The sequence below is a fragment of the Dermacentor silvarum genome, chromosome 6 (genome assembly GCF_013339745.2).
Source record: "Dermacentor silvarum isolate Dsil-2018 chromosome 6, BIME_Dsil_1.4, whole genome shotgun sequence".
NCBI classification, from domain to species: Eukaryota; Metazoa; Arthropoda; class Arachnida; order Ixodida; family Ixodidae; genus Dermacentor; species Dermacentor silvarum.
The window spans coordinates 178,172,748-178,190,434 of record NC_051159.1 but is presented as its reverse complement, the minus strand read 5'-3'; the positions used below and the strand labels follow the sequence as shown (position 1 = coordinate 178,190,434).

General features: G+C 46.4%; 1 protein-coding gene across 6 annotated transcripts in view; it reads right to left on the bottom strand.

The window, feature by feature from the left end:
- Positions 1-2,206: 2,206 nt before the first annotated feature.
- Positions 2,207-17,687, bottom strand: part of LOC119456458 (diacylglycerol kinase beta-like) — a 468,550-nt gene continuing 453,069 nt past the window's right edge. For 5 of the 6 annotated variants that reach the window (XM_049669879.1, XM_049669881.1, XM_049669880.1 and 2 more), the window contains 2 exons: positions 17,398-17,488; positions 14,838-15,096 (listed from right to left, as the gene is read on the bottom strand). In XM_049669879.1, coding sequence (XP_049525836.1) covers positions 14,857-15,096; positions 17,398-17,488 — 331 coding nt within the window. In that variant the 3' untranslated portion in view covers positions 14,838-14,856. Of the gene's footprint in view, positions 9,663-11,129; positions 11,191-12,965; positions 13,088-14,837; positions 15,097-17,397; positions 17,489-17,687 lie in introns of those variants that run through there. The other variant, XM_037718259.2, reaches the window with a different exon arrangement.

The window sequence follows — 17,687 nt, the reverse complement described above, 5'->3', positions numbered from 1 at the left end:
ACAGAGAGAAAAAAAGAGAAAATGGTGATACGACATTGAGGCGAGGCCCCGCCCCTGCACGGATTTGTTGTGAAAACAGTCGCACCCGAGCGTCGTCGCCTGCTTCCGCAGTTTAAGCCAGCCGTAATTGGTGCGTGTGGCACGAAACTGCCGCGCCGTAGCCATGACAAACAGGTGACACCACACAGGCACGGCTCCGCCGGGCTACTGCCAGCTGCCCGCTACTGCTCATGCGCCGTGACGTCATCCTGGCGCTTCTGCGCTAGCCACCCGAGACAAATAAATAACTAAATAAATATATAAGTAAAACAAAATAATCGTTCCTGACAAGGCTAGGATTCGAACTCGGATACCCACGGGGCGAAGGCGAGCGTTTAACCACTGCGCTACACACTAACGCCTGCGGAACGTGCATTTATGGGAACAATACGGTTGCATTGTACTGACGATTGCAACACAACTTCCTTTGGGAGAGAGGAAGAGAAAATAAGAGCGAGAGAGAAAGGAAGAAAAATAAGGAAAGAGAGAGAGAGAAAGAAGGAGGGAGAGAGAGAGAACCTAGCTACAACCAAAAGACGCTACAACCAAAAAGTTACCACCAAGAAAAGATCACGTACTCCTGACGCCTGCGGCAGAAAGGATGTTCCACATCCGCCGCCTAGGTTTGTAAGTGGTGGCGCTGGCTAACACTCCCAGGGTTAGTTCTAGTTGTAAAACATAAATACTCCAGAAAGTGGATGGGAAAACGCCGCCGTGGTAGCTCACTTGGTAAGAGCATCGCACGCGTAATGCGAAGACATGGATTCGTATCCCACCTGCGGCCAGTTGTTCTTTCATCCACTTTTATTTCAATTTATTTATGATTTCTTTAATTCAATTAGGAACTGTATTTTCCCCGATGCTGTCCTTGGTGTCATTGTTTTTGTTGGCTTCCTATGATATGGCTAAATATATATCCGAATTTAAGGAATAATAAAAAATGCAAATATCTAAATTTTCATGAAATTGAATGCAACGCTTATATTCATAACTCCGCAAGGAAATATGTGTCATAATTCTGTATGAGAATATTTGAAAGTAGATGAGCAATTCACAGAGACCTTGGAACTGCAGCACTACGCACTATAAAAATGATGTCTAGCAGTACTCAGATATCTCGATTTCTCGATTTTGTTTCTCGATTTTCCCAGTCTTTGTGCCGAAATGATGTCCCAGACAAAGATCGCTATCTAACATTTTGAAGAATTCGATAGAAAGAGCCAGTAAAAGAAAGACATCAATAAAATTAAGCAAGTGTTAAACATTTGTGAAACGTTAAGGCGAAAGCCTTATTGCACACTTGGCACACTTTTTGTCACGATTAAGATACGTTTATGAAGAATTGCGGCAACTGTACATCGGAGCGCACGACAGAACTCACCGAAATCGCCGCACCTACTGGTAGTGAGCCAGTGCCGTCAGCGCCTTTGCAGAGGGAGGGGCAGTGGGAACGCTGGCATGATGAACGGCATTAGAGCCAGCGGTGGGAGAAGACGACGACGAACGCGCGTGCAGAGCGCGTCTCTGTGACCACGTGACTTGTGCAATCGGGCACGCACTAGGCACACCCTTTGTAAGCCAGACTCGCGGAGCAGCCGTGGCTTCAATGAAGCGTGCTCTCGTCTCCCACCCCGGAGGTCTGGGTTCGATTGCGACCCAGACGGAAATGTACCAAATTTTTTTTCAGGGCGACTAATTTACTTTGTGTACAGGAACCTCCCTGAGAAATGTGACGTCACTCCTATCATTTGTTGATGGTATTTTACTCTTTTCGGCGTCATCCATAATTCGTCACGGCGCAGTTTCGCGAAGGTCATCACCAAGGGCACCGCCAACATAGCCACCAAAGGCTTTCGCCTTAAAAATCGCTTCAGCAGTGGTCAAATGACTCCTTAAAATGGGAGTTATGAAATGCACTGCATCGACTCCAGATCCAAGCGCAGAGTACCCGTTGTTGGGTTGGGCGACCAATTATTTGAGAATTATCGTTGTTTCCGAGTTCCTATAATTCTTGTGGACACGTGTGCGTTGATGTTACGTTAGCACGATATGTCACCATGCTTACCAAGGAGGATGGACGGAAGCCTGACGCCCATCTTTGTCTTGCTGTTCACTGCACCGCATTTGAGTGGTATACGCAAGGAGTCACTATAGTAACAGACAACACTTTTCCTGGTAACATGTACTTTTATTCAGATCAGCAATAAATAAATAGGTGAAATGTAGAACATCTCTTATATTATTTGTTATGTACAGATATCTCACACGGAGACTCACATTTACTTATCGCGAAAAGATATAACAAGAGGGCTCCATTAAATACAGCAAGAATAAGAAATAATAATAGTTATGTGTCCCTAAACAACGCTCCACGTAGGGAACAATGGGGGAGAACAGTTAGACGCAAAATTCCGCAGTGGATTCTAGTGCTGCGAAAGTAGCACAGGAGAAAGAAATCGTATGTAGGGAAGAGATACAAACGCTACTGACTACAGGTCGGCTTTACAGATTCGCCTCAACTGCGGCTTTTTACAAGAACAGTCTCGCTTACTCCATGACAGCAAGTGTGCACAGGACCAAGAAGATACGTCGAACTTACGCAAACCTTGGTCCAAATGCATTTATTCGAGTTTAAGTACACATACTACAGGCTTATATAGAGTCCACTAACTATTAGGGAAGGAATGGGGAGAGAAATCTATACGGAAATCTGGTATCAATTCCGCAAGCTTGATGATACGACACAAATCGGAACAAGAGCAGTTTCCACGTATCGGAAGAAAGGCAAAATGACTTGCGAAAGAGCTTGTCACAATAGATTGTAGCTGAGAGAGGCGCTGACGAATCACTTTTATTCTTTCTTACTCCGGCCAAGAAAATGAGTACGTCACTAGAAATGGTGCGTGCTATTAGGTGTGGTAAAGCGAATCTTCGTGTCCTTAGACAAGGCAGGTTACTATTACCTTCTCACCGATTACAAGATTGACAATGTTAAAAAAAAAGGTTAGGTTGTAATCAAGAAGAAAATAAAATGCCGTGTGATCCCATTCTGCAATTTCTCCCTTCTTCAGTAGGTCAGATGAGTAAAAACTAGTTAATTACCATTAAATATAGCGCGCTGTAAAGCAAGCGGTTCAAGGGATGGCACATGCTCTAAGTGGTGTGCAGTCGCTACGCTCCAGTCTTTGTAGCGCCATTGTGGCATTAACCCATGAATGAAAATAAGTTGAAATGATTTTTTTTTACGTCTTTCAGCATTTTCTGAAAGTATTGATAATAAAAGCCCCGTCAAAAGCATACAACGCGACCACCTGGCGCAAATAACGTGTTCCCAACGTTGACATATTCTTTCCGTCTGCTCATAGATTGGTACAGATAGACAACAGGAGTGGCGTTAACATGGTGGTTCTCCTACAGGCGAATACGGAAAAAGACGTCACAGAAAGCCGTTCGCCAGGAAGACGGCGTTTCGAAATACACTGAAGGCCAACGGTTAACTATAGGGTCTCATGAGCGCTATACGAATGCAGACGAACGACACACTTTTGCACGTGACAGGAAAGTTATACACATTGCTGTGTACAGAATACCACTACGGCAGGTATGATCAAAGTAGCGCAACTTGTTTTTTTCATCTTCGATATATATTGTATATATATATATACACATGTGTACCACTGTAACTTTCGGAACGACATAAATCGATAATATATATGTATGTATGAAGTAGTGGGAGCGCACACATTCGTGCACGCAATGTTCCAGTGCATTGCTTGCCTATGTATATGTATGTACATAACATTGCACACGTACACAGAGCTATATAAAAAAGGTATAACTGTTGAGAGAGCTGTGACTGTTTATAAACTCTACCACTACAGCGGTAACTGGGAATTCGCATAGCTGTCGAGCGAACACCTCTGCCGTTTTTCGCGATATCATCACTCCAATAAGGTGTTATTAATTGCGCATTATACGGAAAGCACTACGCCTCTGTGAAGCTTAGGATTGCTTTGCAAGTGCTCAGCTTGTTCGTATCTAAGTAAATGGTTACTGCCTTCCTCAGGCTGTCGCGGCGTATTAAAGTTGTCCTTGACACGTAAAAAAACATAACGATCTTGAACACTTGCAAAGTTAGGCGTAATACGATAAATTTCACAAGAAACACTACGCATCCGAAAATCTCTACATCATTTGCACAAGAGCCGATTTCGTTAGAGGGCTATAGATGCGAAACAAAACGTAAACCTGTTAGATTTTCGTCAGGAAACGCGAAGCAGGAAAGAAAGAGAATCCTATGCACTGCAATAGCGTTTTCGGTTGCATGTGGTTTGCGCTCTAAGTACGTAGAGATGCTCTCTCTACAAGAAAAAAAGCTGCCGTTAGAACGCGAAGTAGGGGTCCTTCAGCTTTCCGCATCAGGGCGTATCCTTTGCGATGTTCGACGCAGGGAATCCTGCTCTTCACCGACAGCCTATGACGTCATAGTGAGGGCTTATTGAGTTGCTAAAAAATTGGTTCTGAGAGAAGGGAAAACCACGTGAGCAGAGAGAGGGCTTTTGTACCAATAAATGTAGGTGTCGCATGCGAATGAGATACACGGCCAGTGAAACGCAAGTGTGCAAGGATTAAATAGGATTTCTTTGTTTTTTTCTGATGGCTACGCCATAATACAAATGGTAACCGGCTTTCTGTACTTCATACAGTTCCAGCAAACCATAGTGGGTACCTCAATACTAGAGATCCGGGCTTTTTAGGGTTGCCGTTTGAAAGAGGTCCTGTTGAGACATAGTCTGGCCCTCTATCAACAATGGGATCACACATACATTTGCAGGGCTCGCGTGTGGCTACATAACGGCCTTTAGGTTAGTAGGTGACCGTACTTACCTTGCTCGAAATAATAGTGGAGCACGCGGTTCACCGAATTAACATAAAAGTATAAACTGCAATAAAAAAAAACAGAGAGAGGAAAAAAAGTTGCGCGTTGTTGCAGCTCGGAGACATATATACCATACTCCTCCACACAACGTTAAAAATGACAGATTTATGCAAAACTATATCTATTTATATGTTTTTTCTACGTACATGATATGATTTGTTATTTATCATCGCTGCTTAAGCTTTCATCGTGCGGTCTGTTCTCACTACCGCTTGAATCAAGGTAAATATATCCTACAAGATCGAAATGCTATATACTATATATAAACATCTTTTTTTCTTCGTCAACATGCACATGAACAACAATTCGTATGTAAATAAGTTAGCAACGCAGTCATTAAAAACACGCTACGCCCTCTCTCACCAGCAAGTGCGCACCTCAGCTGGCTTCCTTGTGGAGTAGCAAGGCTATACAAGACCGCAAGTAATAAGAGTGCGATGCCTTCGTATATAAGCAGAGAGCTCGCTTGCTGCCGCAGGGCGCGGGACATCGCCTGGCAGGCGGCTTCGAGACGCGTGATGAAATCAGCATGCCCGTTTGTGGGTGCCTTTCTAAGCCTGTGCTTGCGTTCGGGCTAAACTATTTGCAGTGGGAAGTACAACTAGAACCAACGTATCCGTTAGGATCTCGGTTCGCATGTGTTCGTTTTCTTATTTCCAGCTCCCGAACTTGTGCACCCTAGCAAGGAAAACTTGTTGTACCATTCGTATCAAAACTATAGGGAAAACCCGCCTCCGTAGCCCGGTGGAAATGGCGCTGCGCCGCTGAGCTCGATGTCGCGGGGTTCGATCCCGGTAGCATTTCGACAGAGGCGAAATGCAAAATGGTCGTGTACTTAAACTTGGGTGTACGTTAAAGAACCCTAGTTGGTCAAAATTAATCCGGAACCCCCCAATATGGCGTGCCTCATGATCATATCGTGGTTCTGGTACGCAAGATCACAGAACTTAATTTCATGTAAAGATATAATCAGAGCGGTCAAACCGCGGAGTGACGGTATATGTGGAATTGGCTGCACGCGGTATTTTTGGGCTATCCCCCTTAGTGGGTACGAGCCGTAAAAGAGGTCCATTATCATCATTCCTACCACGCTCTCGTGGCCTCAAGTATTGCACAAGTAAGCAAGTGTTGCCCTTTAATATGTACAGCTTCGGGGCATAGGCGTAACACAAGACCATCTCTCCACGACCGCGAAGCCGCATAATAACATGTGCTATGACCAGCCTGCTACGGCGGATACATTCAATGCAGGTGGTGCGACTCTTATTGCAATACAAACAGCGAAGCTGGCAGAAACCAAAGTGAAGAAGGTGACATGAAAGCCTGTGCGACATAAACGTTAGCGTGGGAACACACAGCTACGGCGACTGCGTTTTACCTGCATCAGGCAATACTCTGCCTTTTCTGAGTTTGCACTATCGCTTCCCTGCTCTGCTTTTGTTTGACCATTACGCTTCATTCAAATGTGAAAGCGCGCTGAAGTATTGGTAAGCGATTATGTGCTGCGATGCCCCGCGTTCCTGGGCTCTACAAGTGTGGATTTGCAAGAGTAGTGCAAAGCGGGCAAAAAAAAAAAAAGAAAGAAACACAGCAAAACACGGCGCAGCAAGTAAGAAACCTATGAGGCTGGTCGTTGGAGACCACGGTGAAGTTTTCGAGGCTGGCTGACCTAGCCTTCGCTCCCGAGCAAAATGTGGTCATTACATTATGCACTTAGTGTGGTTAGAAGAGCTTATAGAATATACACCTCTCACGTGAGAAATGCTCCTTAGTGTATGTACAGTAACGGGTGCAAACCATGTGGACGTGCAAAGCTGCAGCTAAAGAGAACGTCACGCAAAATCGCCGTCCATACATTGCGGACTTCACTCACATCTACAATGCCTCCCCGCAGCGCAGTACTTTGTGAATGTCAGCTTTCTATTCTGTCTCCCTCTTTTTGACCAGTGACACCGTGAAAGGAAGCGCCCGCAAGATCAGAAGCTGCTTTTATCCGAGATTAAGCCTACCAATAGCATGCTACTCATGTGTAAGGCAAAATAAAGGCCATTTGGAAGAAATGAGTATCTCGTGAATGTCAACAGCTTGCTCACCGCAATCTGTATCTCAATCCTTAGATACCTAGGACGGCTTCTTGTCAGCAACGGACTCAGCACCAACAATATTGTACTTGCCCCCTAAGTTAAGACTATAGAGCGGACTTAGTGAAAACGCTTTGTTGCCGTTTACAAACGAAAAAAAAAATGGAAGTTGCAACCACGTCTAAAAACAAATTGCCTTAAGAACAAACAAGAAACAAATGATGAGCAAATATGGAAGTTCACATGAGCACTTAGAGCTTAGCAACACAAAAAAAGCGACGTTTAAGACATTTTGTACACCCTTTCACTAAGGCACGGTATATAAAGAAGCCAGCTTCAGAAAGCCTTGCATTTCAAACATCTAAAGCAGTGTACATAAAGGTGGAGATACTATGCATAATGATGCTTGACAGGGATCGAATCACAAGAACAAAAAAAAAAAGGAAAAAAAAAACATTATTTTTTTTTCCTTCTGAGGGGCTCGAGGGAGTGGCTCTACGTTTATTTTCACCATACTAATTTCTTTAGAGATACCTGGAGTCACCATTTTCAAAGGTATTAAAAGTACCTAGATTCTTCCTTGTTTTTTTTTGATGCGATAGACAAATTTTAAGAATGATAAAATCGGTAGGGTTATGGAGGTTGGTCGGTGGGGCCCAGATGGTGACCACTTACAGTGGAGGATACAAAAGCTGAGATTCACAAACTGGTCCGCTAAGGACACGAGCGTAGCACACTGGAGCAAGCACAATCACTCGCGAGGACAATCGGATATGTTACGACGCAGACAGAGATATTCTTTCAATTGGTGGTGTCCAAAGTGCACTGAAGATGGCGTGACTGGGAAGCTTCGGGCTAAAGCCCCTATATGAGAAAAGTACCGCCATCTACTCTTTCTTCCGTCGTCTCCTCTCCTAAAACGCGTGCTTTTTTCTTAATTTTTGCTTGCGAAAGGAAGTCGACGGTGGCGACCCTGGAAAGTCCACGTTGAAACTTTCAGGCCGGGCGCGCGCCGTCGCCGCCGCCGGCTACTGCGGCTGCGCAGATGACTTTCAACATGGCTCTGAGGCGGAAAAAAAAATATAAAGAAGTCAAAGCGCGCGCTATCATCGTCCAATCAGAGATACAGGAAAGAGCGAAGCGGCGTTGATCAAAGGATGGCGGTACTTTTCTTATATAGGGACATTAGCTTCAGGCGAGTGTATATTTTTCTCCGTGAGCGAAGGGGCATTTCGGAGCACGCTTCCGGGTACTCACACATTAGACAACAAAAAGTTTACCCAAAGGAAAGAACTGGGCTTTGGGATGTGTTTCAGCTAGCGGCTCGCGGAAGAGAGATTGCACTTGTCTGACCACGAGCCGTGGCTACCGCTGGATGTGCCCGAAATTGCACCGTATGCACTGTATGCGTAAACCACTGCGCGCTGCGCACCGCGTCGTAATGATAACGGCATACGGCGCAATTTCGGATGCCACGTAACTTAAACAGTTGCACTTGCAGAGTTACCGCAGTGTTATGAAGTTGCAGAGCACTTAATAAAAGCCGAATATATGTATAACGCTTCCTGGTTCGTTTTAATACCGAAGTCAATCCAAATCATAATGTATATACTTATTGACAACTATTTTTCCCACCTTTAACTTTTCAGTGCAATTTGGGCGCCACTTACAACACACATAAAATTTCAACGAGAAAAAAATATTTCGCTCGTTTGTTTACACTGGTATATATGCAGTGTATCATGCAATGATGCGGCAAAAAAATTTGTACATACTAAACAGAATATTAGCGGTCATAATAAGTCATATACTTGTGTAGAATACAAAATTAATGTTATCGAACGTGCGCGCAGCACAACTCAATATTTAGTGCTTTATGTTTACTGCGGAGACTTCAAGTGATTAAACAATGAACAGGCGTTTCTATCAGCCGGTTCATGGTAGAGTAAAAAGAAACGAAGCTTGGTGCTTTCGTCCACGTAAAGTAAGCTTTAACGATTTGCTCAGTAACGTTTAGCACTCTGTACACATCTGGTCTTCCGTTCAGGCGTAGTAATAACACAACTCAACAAACATTTTATCACTCGAACAGCACAGCGGAACCCGACAAAAACACGCGCACAGTAACAAATCTTTCTTGAGAGAAAATCGTATTACCAGGCATAAAATCACATGCCCGCACGTTCACAGGTATACAATCAAGCAGTAGCCAGTGAGTACACTTGGAACACCACTAGGACCCTGGTCAAGAAGGTAAAGCGCCGGCGAATGGGCAATGTCTATACAGATGTATGTACAAGGTATAAGTTAACAAGATGCGCGTCAGCTAAATGCAGTCTCTGTAACCGACATCGGCAACGACACGGAAGCCGATGTAGGTGCACGAGAATGGCACGACACATAACGCGCGAAACTCGGCCCAGTCACGAGCAGCAACAAACGCGAGCAGCTGCCAAGAGCGAAAGCAGTGGAGGAAAGCGGCGTAAGAGGGCGCTCCCATCTCCGAATCACGACTTCCTGAAGGAGAAGAAAGGGAACCTGGACTTGTTCGTCGGGGCTGGCGCCATGAGCATAGGCATCTGGTTCTTGTGGGTTATTTGTATCTGCGAAAAGCAAACACGCAAATACACTGAGCACTGTGAATGAACACTTTCGCACATACTTTAGAAGTTTCAGGAACTCTACCATACAGTTATAGCATTTAAAGAGAACATACTCATCAAATATGAAGGCTGTGAAACACTTATTATGCATTTCAATTAGATGCAAAAGTTGGTCTAGAAAGTTGGTCTAGAAATTACCATGGCGGCATCATTCGAAGCAATATTTGCTGACGTCGCGTAGCAAGGAAGGAAAGTAAGTGATGTGACTGATAACACAATAAACGAGGACGCTGGGTTCGCTTCTTCCTGCTGCGATCGCGTGCGGCATCCGTAGCGATCGCAAGAACGGAGCGTGCCAATATATCAGCATGTCGTAGCGCCAAAACAACGGTCTGATTATGAGGCAGGTTATAATTTAAGCAGTGAACGCACACACTTCACGTATGACACGCACGCACGCACGCACGCACGCACGCACGCACGCACACACACACACACACACACACACACACACACACACACACACACACACACACACACACACACGCACGCACGCACGCACGCACGCACGCACGCACGCACGCACGCACGCACGCACGCACGCACGCACGCACGCACGCACGCACGCACGCACACACGCACGCACACACACACACACACACACACACACACACACACACACACACACACACACACACACACACACACACACACACACACACACACACACACACACACACACACACACACACACACACACACACACACACACACACACACACACACACACACACACACACACACACACACCACGCACGCACGCACGCACGCACGCACACGCGCACGGACACATACGCACGGATGCAGACACACGCACGCACACGCGCACGGACACATACGCACGGAGGCACACACGATCCAGAGTTTGTCGTTCAGTCACAAGCGGTCACATTTTGAAGTGAATTGTTGAAAAATACAGCAGCGTTGTTTTTAGATCACATATGCACGAGGCCACGGTCCTAGTATCTTTTCCGGGGTCTGTCGCCTAACTGTCTCGAAGTGGTGAGGAGAGCAAGACTATAATCATCGAAGGAAGGGCAGTTACACAATACTGCTCTAAACTCCAGATATGTACAGTGCCTAAAAATGTATTCAATGGATAATTAATACAATACTTTCATTAGACAGAAAACAATTAAGTTCTGGATGTTGCTATTATCTCCATCTGCATAGGATGATTTGATTTTGCTTAGTTTTCTACAAGCTAGCTGTGGCCACGCATAATAGCTTCTCGCCTGAAGTGCAGTGTATAGTCAACCAGGCTTAGTCCTGGTTAACCACCCTGCCTTTCATTTACCCTTTCCTCCCTCTCTTTCACTCAAAATATGGGAAACTGAAAGAATTAAGTGAGGCCACACAATCTCGATTTTTCCATTTGTTTCGTGAGTTCGTTTTGTCTGTGCTTACCGTGCAAGGTGGCTGTACCCAAGGCTCACCATCAATTTGCATCGGAAACCTTTTCCTTGTCCTGCAAGTTTAAAATGAAAGTCATGTGTCACAGTGACCACTGAACAGGCAAGGCAATCAAGCCATTCATCAACAAAACCGAATATAATGAAAAGCATGAAAAGCTAGCCCTGATATTCCTTGAATTAGATAAGAGCCTCACGAACACCAAGCCAATCACTTTATCTGGACACTTCAACCGGATTTCTGCCATCGTCGTCGTCGTTGCCGTCGCCGTGAGGTTCCATATAAAGTCCAAGGGCGATAAAGTCGCCGCGCGCCGTATGCGCGAGTGAAAGAGTGCGGGGGACGCGCGCTATCACGGAGAGCGAACGCACGGTGGAAAGCAAACGCGACCATCGCGCGAAAGGCCGTGGGGGCATGGAAGGGATGGAGGCGGGGTGACGCTGTGCTGAGGCACCAAATGCGTATCTTGCAACCGGGCGCAAGGGGAACTGGCAACTCAATCTCCAACGCAAAAGCCAGAAAGTGGGAAGGCAGCGCGGGAGAGAGGGAGGGAGGGAGGGAGGGGGGGGGCAGCTTCTTTTCTGCCAAAAACTGGGCTTGTACTTTGCCCGCTTGTGGCGGTCGCCCGCACCATCTCTTATCTCCACACAGCTCTGACCTTTGTATGCGCTGTGCATTCGCCGCTCAGTTTTCGTTGAAGCGATAGACCGCACGAACCTCCGCCCGCCGCGGCGGCTGCGCTTGCTGCCAGCGTTTTGACAGTCGTTGTCTGCGGTCATTCAGTGTGATCTTGCAGCGCCCACCGACGCTGCTAAGCGGGAACGCTAAAGGTCAGCGCTCTCGGCCGGCGCCTTGGGGCCGGCTGCGACTGACGAGAAAAATAAAGTTGGGCGGCGCGTGCCAGCGGCGCAAGCACGGCACGCGCTAGTCCGTTCTGAAAGCCTGCGGAGCTGGTCCTCTTGTTCTGGCGCTCCGCTGCGACCCCTCGGTTCTCGACAATCTATTCATGTTTGCTTGTGCGCGCTGACACCACGCTTGTTAATTCAATTAGTAAGCGAATGTGTCGAAGTTTTTGCAGCCGATAAAACTACTATCCCTACTCCGAATAGCCCTCTACTAATTTGCTATCGCAATTGATGCTTCGCCTTTCGGGCGAAACAGCGACAATTTTTTTTTTTTATGTACAGCATTGCGGGCATGCTTTGCTGGTACCGTTTGCTGATTGGTGAGCGAAACAATGGGCCGGCGCTACAAAAAAATTAAAAAATAACAATATATATATATATATATATATATATATATATATATATTACATGCGGCTAGATGAACAATGAGAAGAATACGCACAGAAGAGGTGCATGCACGTGTCACGGTTTTTTCACAAGTTTGTACACGAGAGACGTGGCACCGTTCCATACAAATACACAGTTACCGATATAATAAACAACTCCGCTTAGCCACATCAACACAAGAAGTCAACTTGTGGGGCAGCGTGACCTGCTTCACTATAGCTAAAATTTCCATAGACTACTATCTTTTGTAGGTTACAAGAACAACATCAGTAGCTGATTAAGGTAAAACGCTGGCAACGAGGTAACGTTTGACTTATTGTGCATGCAACGTCCAATTGGCAAGGGTGAAAGTGAAAGGATTTTAAGCTGGGCTAATCAGTTTAGTTTCAACATGGCGAACAGTGCAGACGGTGAGGACACGTGAATCTTGTCGACGGCACAAGACTGGGCAGCGCATCTGTCGCTCACTTGTCCCGTGGTCTGCGTTGTTCGGCACGTTGAACGTGAAGTTGCGTCGTGGCCAGAGGAGGCTGCTCACCGTATGACCACCGAGGAGCACTGCGCCAGTCTGCGACCCGAAGCTCGAAGACCAGCTTTGACTTGGCCCATGTGCATGCTGCTCTCCAGACCGATCACTTCAATCAGCCGATCAGCCGATGTCTGCGCAGGAAAAATGCATTCAGTCGCAGGAAGGGAACGCATACAAAATCACAACACACCCCATCGGCGACACGATCGACAGTGCACGCTATTTCTCAGGGCTGCTTTCAAAATTTACATAAAAGAGAGAGAGAGAGAGAGAAAGAGAGGCTGTGGTATTTTGTCGCTGTTTGAACGCCAAGCGACAGCTCTAGATCGACTGTCAAGCACGCAAAATAGGTTGCTAGAAAGAGCAGACTCAAGCGCGCTAAAATAAGAGGGCCACGCTGCTGATAAAAAGATGCACGCAAATATTAGACAGTGGAAGCATAAGAATGATGAGACACACAGTTTCCTGCTGCTCGCCTGAGTAATCGGAACAAAGCGGTAGCGAAAATAAAGAGAACGGGGTGCGAAGCATCGATACATAGAAATGAGTCGCATTCTCGGTCGCTCACTTTGGCGAACACTTTTGCTTATGCCAGACATGACAGACACACATGTCACTTGTTTTCCATCCTCACGTTGGTTTCGACGGGAATTCAGGGCGCAGGCTCCTTTCCCAAGCGCATCACCCCTGAAGAAAGCCGAACGCCAGGTCGGGGCACGCTTGTACCCATTTGAACCAGTGGGTGCCCGGCGGCGGTGGGAATCGAACCCATAGCCTCCCGCAGCCGAGGCGGGCGCTCTACCACTACCACTAGAGCGACCGCGTCTTGTCGATGCATTCGTGCACTATTATCATAATCATCAGCCTATTCTTTATGTCCACTTACAGGACGAAGGCCTCTCCCTGCGATCTCCAATTACCCCTGTCTTGCGCTAGCTGATTCTAACCTGCACCCGCAAATTTGCTAATTGCATCACCCCACCTAATTTTCCAGCCGTCCGCTTCCCTTTCCTGGGCACCCATTGTGTAACTAGCGGTCCACCGGTTATCTATCCTACGCAATACATTGCCTGTCCAGCTCCACTTGTTTTCTCTTAAGCCAAGTAGAATATCGGCTATCCCCGTTTGCTCTCTCGATCCGCAGCACTCTCTCCCTGTCTCTTAACATTACGGCTAACATTTTTCATTCCATCGCTCTTTTCGCGGTCTTTAACTTGTTCTCAAACTTATTTGGTAACCTGCAAGTTTCTGTCCCCTATGTTAGCAACGGTAGAATGCAATGATTATACACTTTTCTCTTCAACGTCAGTGATAAGCTCCCAGTCAGCATTTGGTAATGTCTGTCGTATGTACTCTAACCTATATTTATTCTTCTGTGAATTTCCATCTCATGATCGGTGTCTCCTGCGAGTAATTGAATTAAATAAATGTACTCCTGCTCAGACTCTAGAGGCTGACTAGCGATCATGAATTCTCATTCCCTTGCCAGGCTATTTAACATTACCTTTGTCTTCTGCATATTAATCTTCAACTCCACTTTTAGACTTTCTTGGTTAAGGTACTCAATCTTTTGTCATAATTCGTCCCCAGGGTTGCTAAACAGGACAATGTCATCTGCAAACCGAAGGTAGCTGAGATATTCGCCGTTGGTCCACACTCCTAAGCCTTCCCGGTCTAATAGCTTGAAAACATGAATCGGGCACTATACGACACGAAAATTAACTTTCATGGCGTTCCTTTTTGGGATCCACTTCCGTTGCATTAGACAGTTATAAAACAATGTCCCCGAAGTGAGTGGTTGAGAATACGATTCCCGCTTGTTTGCTACGAAGATAGCACAAATAAGTAGACCACAAATTGTCTCTACGTTAGCATCCCACATCCTTTCCTGAAGCAACTTTCAGTCGATTTCAAATAAAATGCAGGCGATACCTTGTACGGCACTGCTGAGGTCGATCGAGTTGAAGCTGTTGGTGGAGATATCCCGGTCGTGTTTCTTGCGTCGCTTAGAACGCGAGCGCCGCCGTGATGAGGCGTTGTCTCCCCACAGGTTGGAGCCGCCGTAGATACTGGGGATGTTGAGCACCGCGATGCCCTGAAGCGACGGGCCGTTGGACAGTTCCAGCGAGACGCCATCGCACTGCGGAGACAAAGAAGGAGCGCCGAAGGGCGCGGTTACAATCACCCGATGTGTGGAGTGCGTCCCCCGTTTCCACCCCCTTGGAGTAAGCAATCGGGGCTGAAGCTATAGACCAGTGGTTTACCCCGGCGGAGTTCTCGGTTTTCATTTTGAACACTTGTGGTACACGTGCCTTAACGATGACCGACACATCGGGACATACTACACAGGAGTTCGTGCACTGCGCCCACTATTGGAATGCAGCCGCAGCATAGTCCTATACCCGACGACACTATCCTTGCCTTGCCGATTTCTGACGGCTCGCATGTGCTATACTAGACAGTATCATGACTTTTTGTGTTACGATGCAGTCCGGCTCCAAGACAATACCTTAAGAAGCAACAGAAAATTTTGTACTATAGCCTGGGAAAAAAGGAGCTGACTATGGGGCAAGGCGGAAACTTTCGTTAATTTTTATTGGTACACGCGACGTAGAGCTGTCCAATTGTTTGACAATGTGAGCGCGTCATCGTCTTGCGGAATGGCAGTTGTGGTAGCAGTGTATGGAACAGCCTCGCAGAGGACGCGATTCGCGTGCGACCACGCCTGCCCCACAGCAAGGCGCTGACGCGGTCATATTATTAAAGGCGTTGATATCATTAAAGAATTGCAAAGTCTTGTCACAGACTTGTCAAGTCAAGCCTTTCGGTTTGATGATGCGTGCGCCTGAGAAGAAGCCTACGGCAGCCCGCTGCCAGAGTCGATTGTTCAGTTGACGAGCAGTGAATGAAGAGAAGCGAAGGTGCGAACGCATTTGACAGCTGCCGCCTGAATGAACAGGCCCTCAAGGTCGGTCACGCGTGAGTAAGCGAACTGGGAAACACCGCACGTGGACTTCATGTACTCAGCTACTGCAACAGTTCGGCTTGGCGCGTACAATGAGCCGGCCCAGCGCTTGCCTTTTATGATGGGTTTCGCAAGAAGGTGACGCACCAAGGTGCACTGCTCATTCATGACACCCGCCGCTGAACGAGTTGTGTGTGGCTGAGTTGTGCAGCGAAAAATTGGCTGAAGTTTAAATCTTGTAAACCTAGTTATCACGAGCGAAAGGTCTGTTTGGCTTGGTTTTGCAAACAGTATGCACGCAGTGTTTCATTAATGCACGCTTCCGCGCTTGGTAAGCTTCTCTATAACGTTCTAATTTGGGCTCCCTTTGCTCCGGTGTTTCTGCAGCCATCTTTGCCTTTGCTTGAGATTTCACATCCTGCCATCTAGCTGTGTCTACTGGGTGATTGGTTTCAACCTGTCGCTTGCGCTAAAGAGCACGCACAGACGGCCCAGCCGGCGCGCCATCCATGGCGAGACTGAGCGACCAAGCGCAGGCCTAACAGCAGTTAAATCTTCGCCTAGTCACGTGTTGCCGCAGCGGCGAGGCTCCAAGTGAGCGCAGCTGCAACGCCTCTCCGCAGCGGATCACGTGGCGTGACGACACACCTGTCACGCTTACGCTCCGGCGGTACGCGTTCCGGCAGCTCAAAGTCATTGCGACGCGATGAATGGCCTTGCGAGACATGGTTAGTAGAGCTTTCGCTCTAGATAACTCTTGCGTAATCATACGAGATGAAGGGATGGCGCTTGACTTGTGTACAAACTAGTTCAATCTGGGCGTGCTGTAGTATTATTTCAGACACGAAGAAACAGTGCTAGAAGAGAAGAAACTCATACGGGACAGAAGGTGCGCTGACTGCGGTGCAAAAGTCGAAAAAAAAAAAAAAAACGGGCGTTTTGTCGGTCTTCTACGTTTTCCCCGTCCTTGAAGCGTTTCGTAGTGAAGAAAAAATATCTGCGAAGCTGTGATTATAGCGGCTCGTGGAAGTACCATTTAGGCAAACAAAACGAAATAAATATCACATTGTGACGTCAAGCAAAGCCTTCTCTAGGAATCGCGACAGTCAATGGGACGGCCGAGAGATTCAGCATTGATATGCACAGACGCGAAGCTTCCTTCGTCACTTTGTGCGTTTTAGAGTAGGGTGTCTAACCATGGACACGATCGCCATGCCACTAGCTCCACTTAATTTGTGCATAAAAATTTATTCTTGCGATCTCATTCCCCCTCCTTCCTCTCTCTCTCTCTCTCTCACACACACACACACACACACACACAAAAGAAGAAGATCGGCGATCTCGTTGCCACTATTGCTCTTATTTTCAGCGCAATAATGTCCCGTATAACCTATATTATTTACGTTACGTATACTGAACAACTATAATGTTTCAGCAATAGTTATTATTCAATGCACTGAATCGAAGAGCACTTACCATGATGTCGACGTCATCGTGGAGATTTTTACACGTTGCGAAGAACGTCTCAGACGTGGCGAATTCGAAATACCACATTTTGTTCTTCATCCTGTCGGAACCAAAAACAGAAAAGGGAGGTCGTTTCCCAATGTACAATAGTAACGGTCACAGTTAGCTTAATTTTCCCAATTTTCGAGTTTCTTTTGCGTCATTAGCAAGGGCTTTATTTATTTATTTATTTATTTATTTATTTATTTATTTATTTATTTATTTATTTATTTATTTATTTATTTATTTATTTATTTATT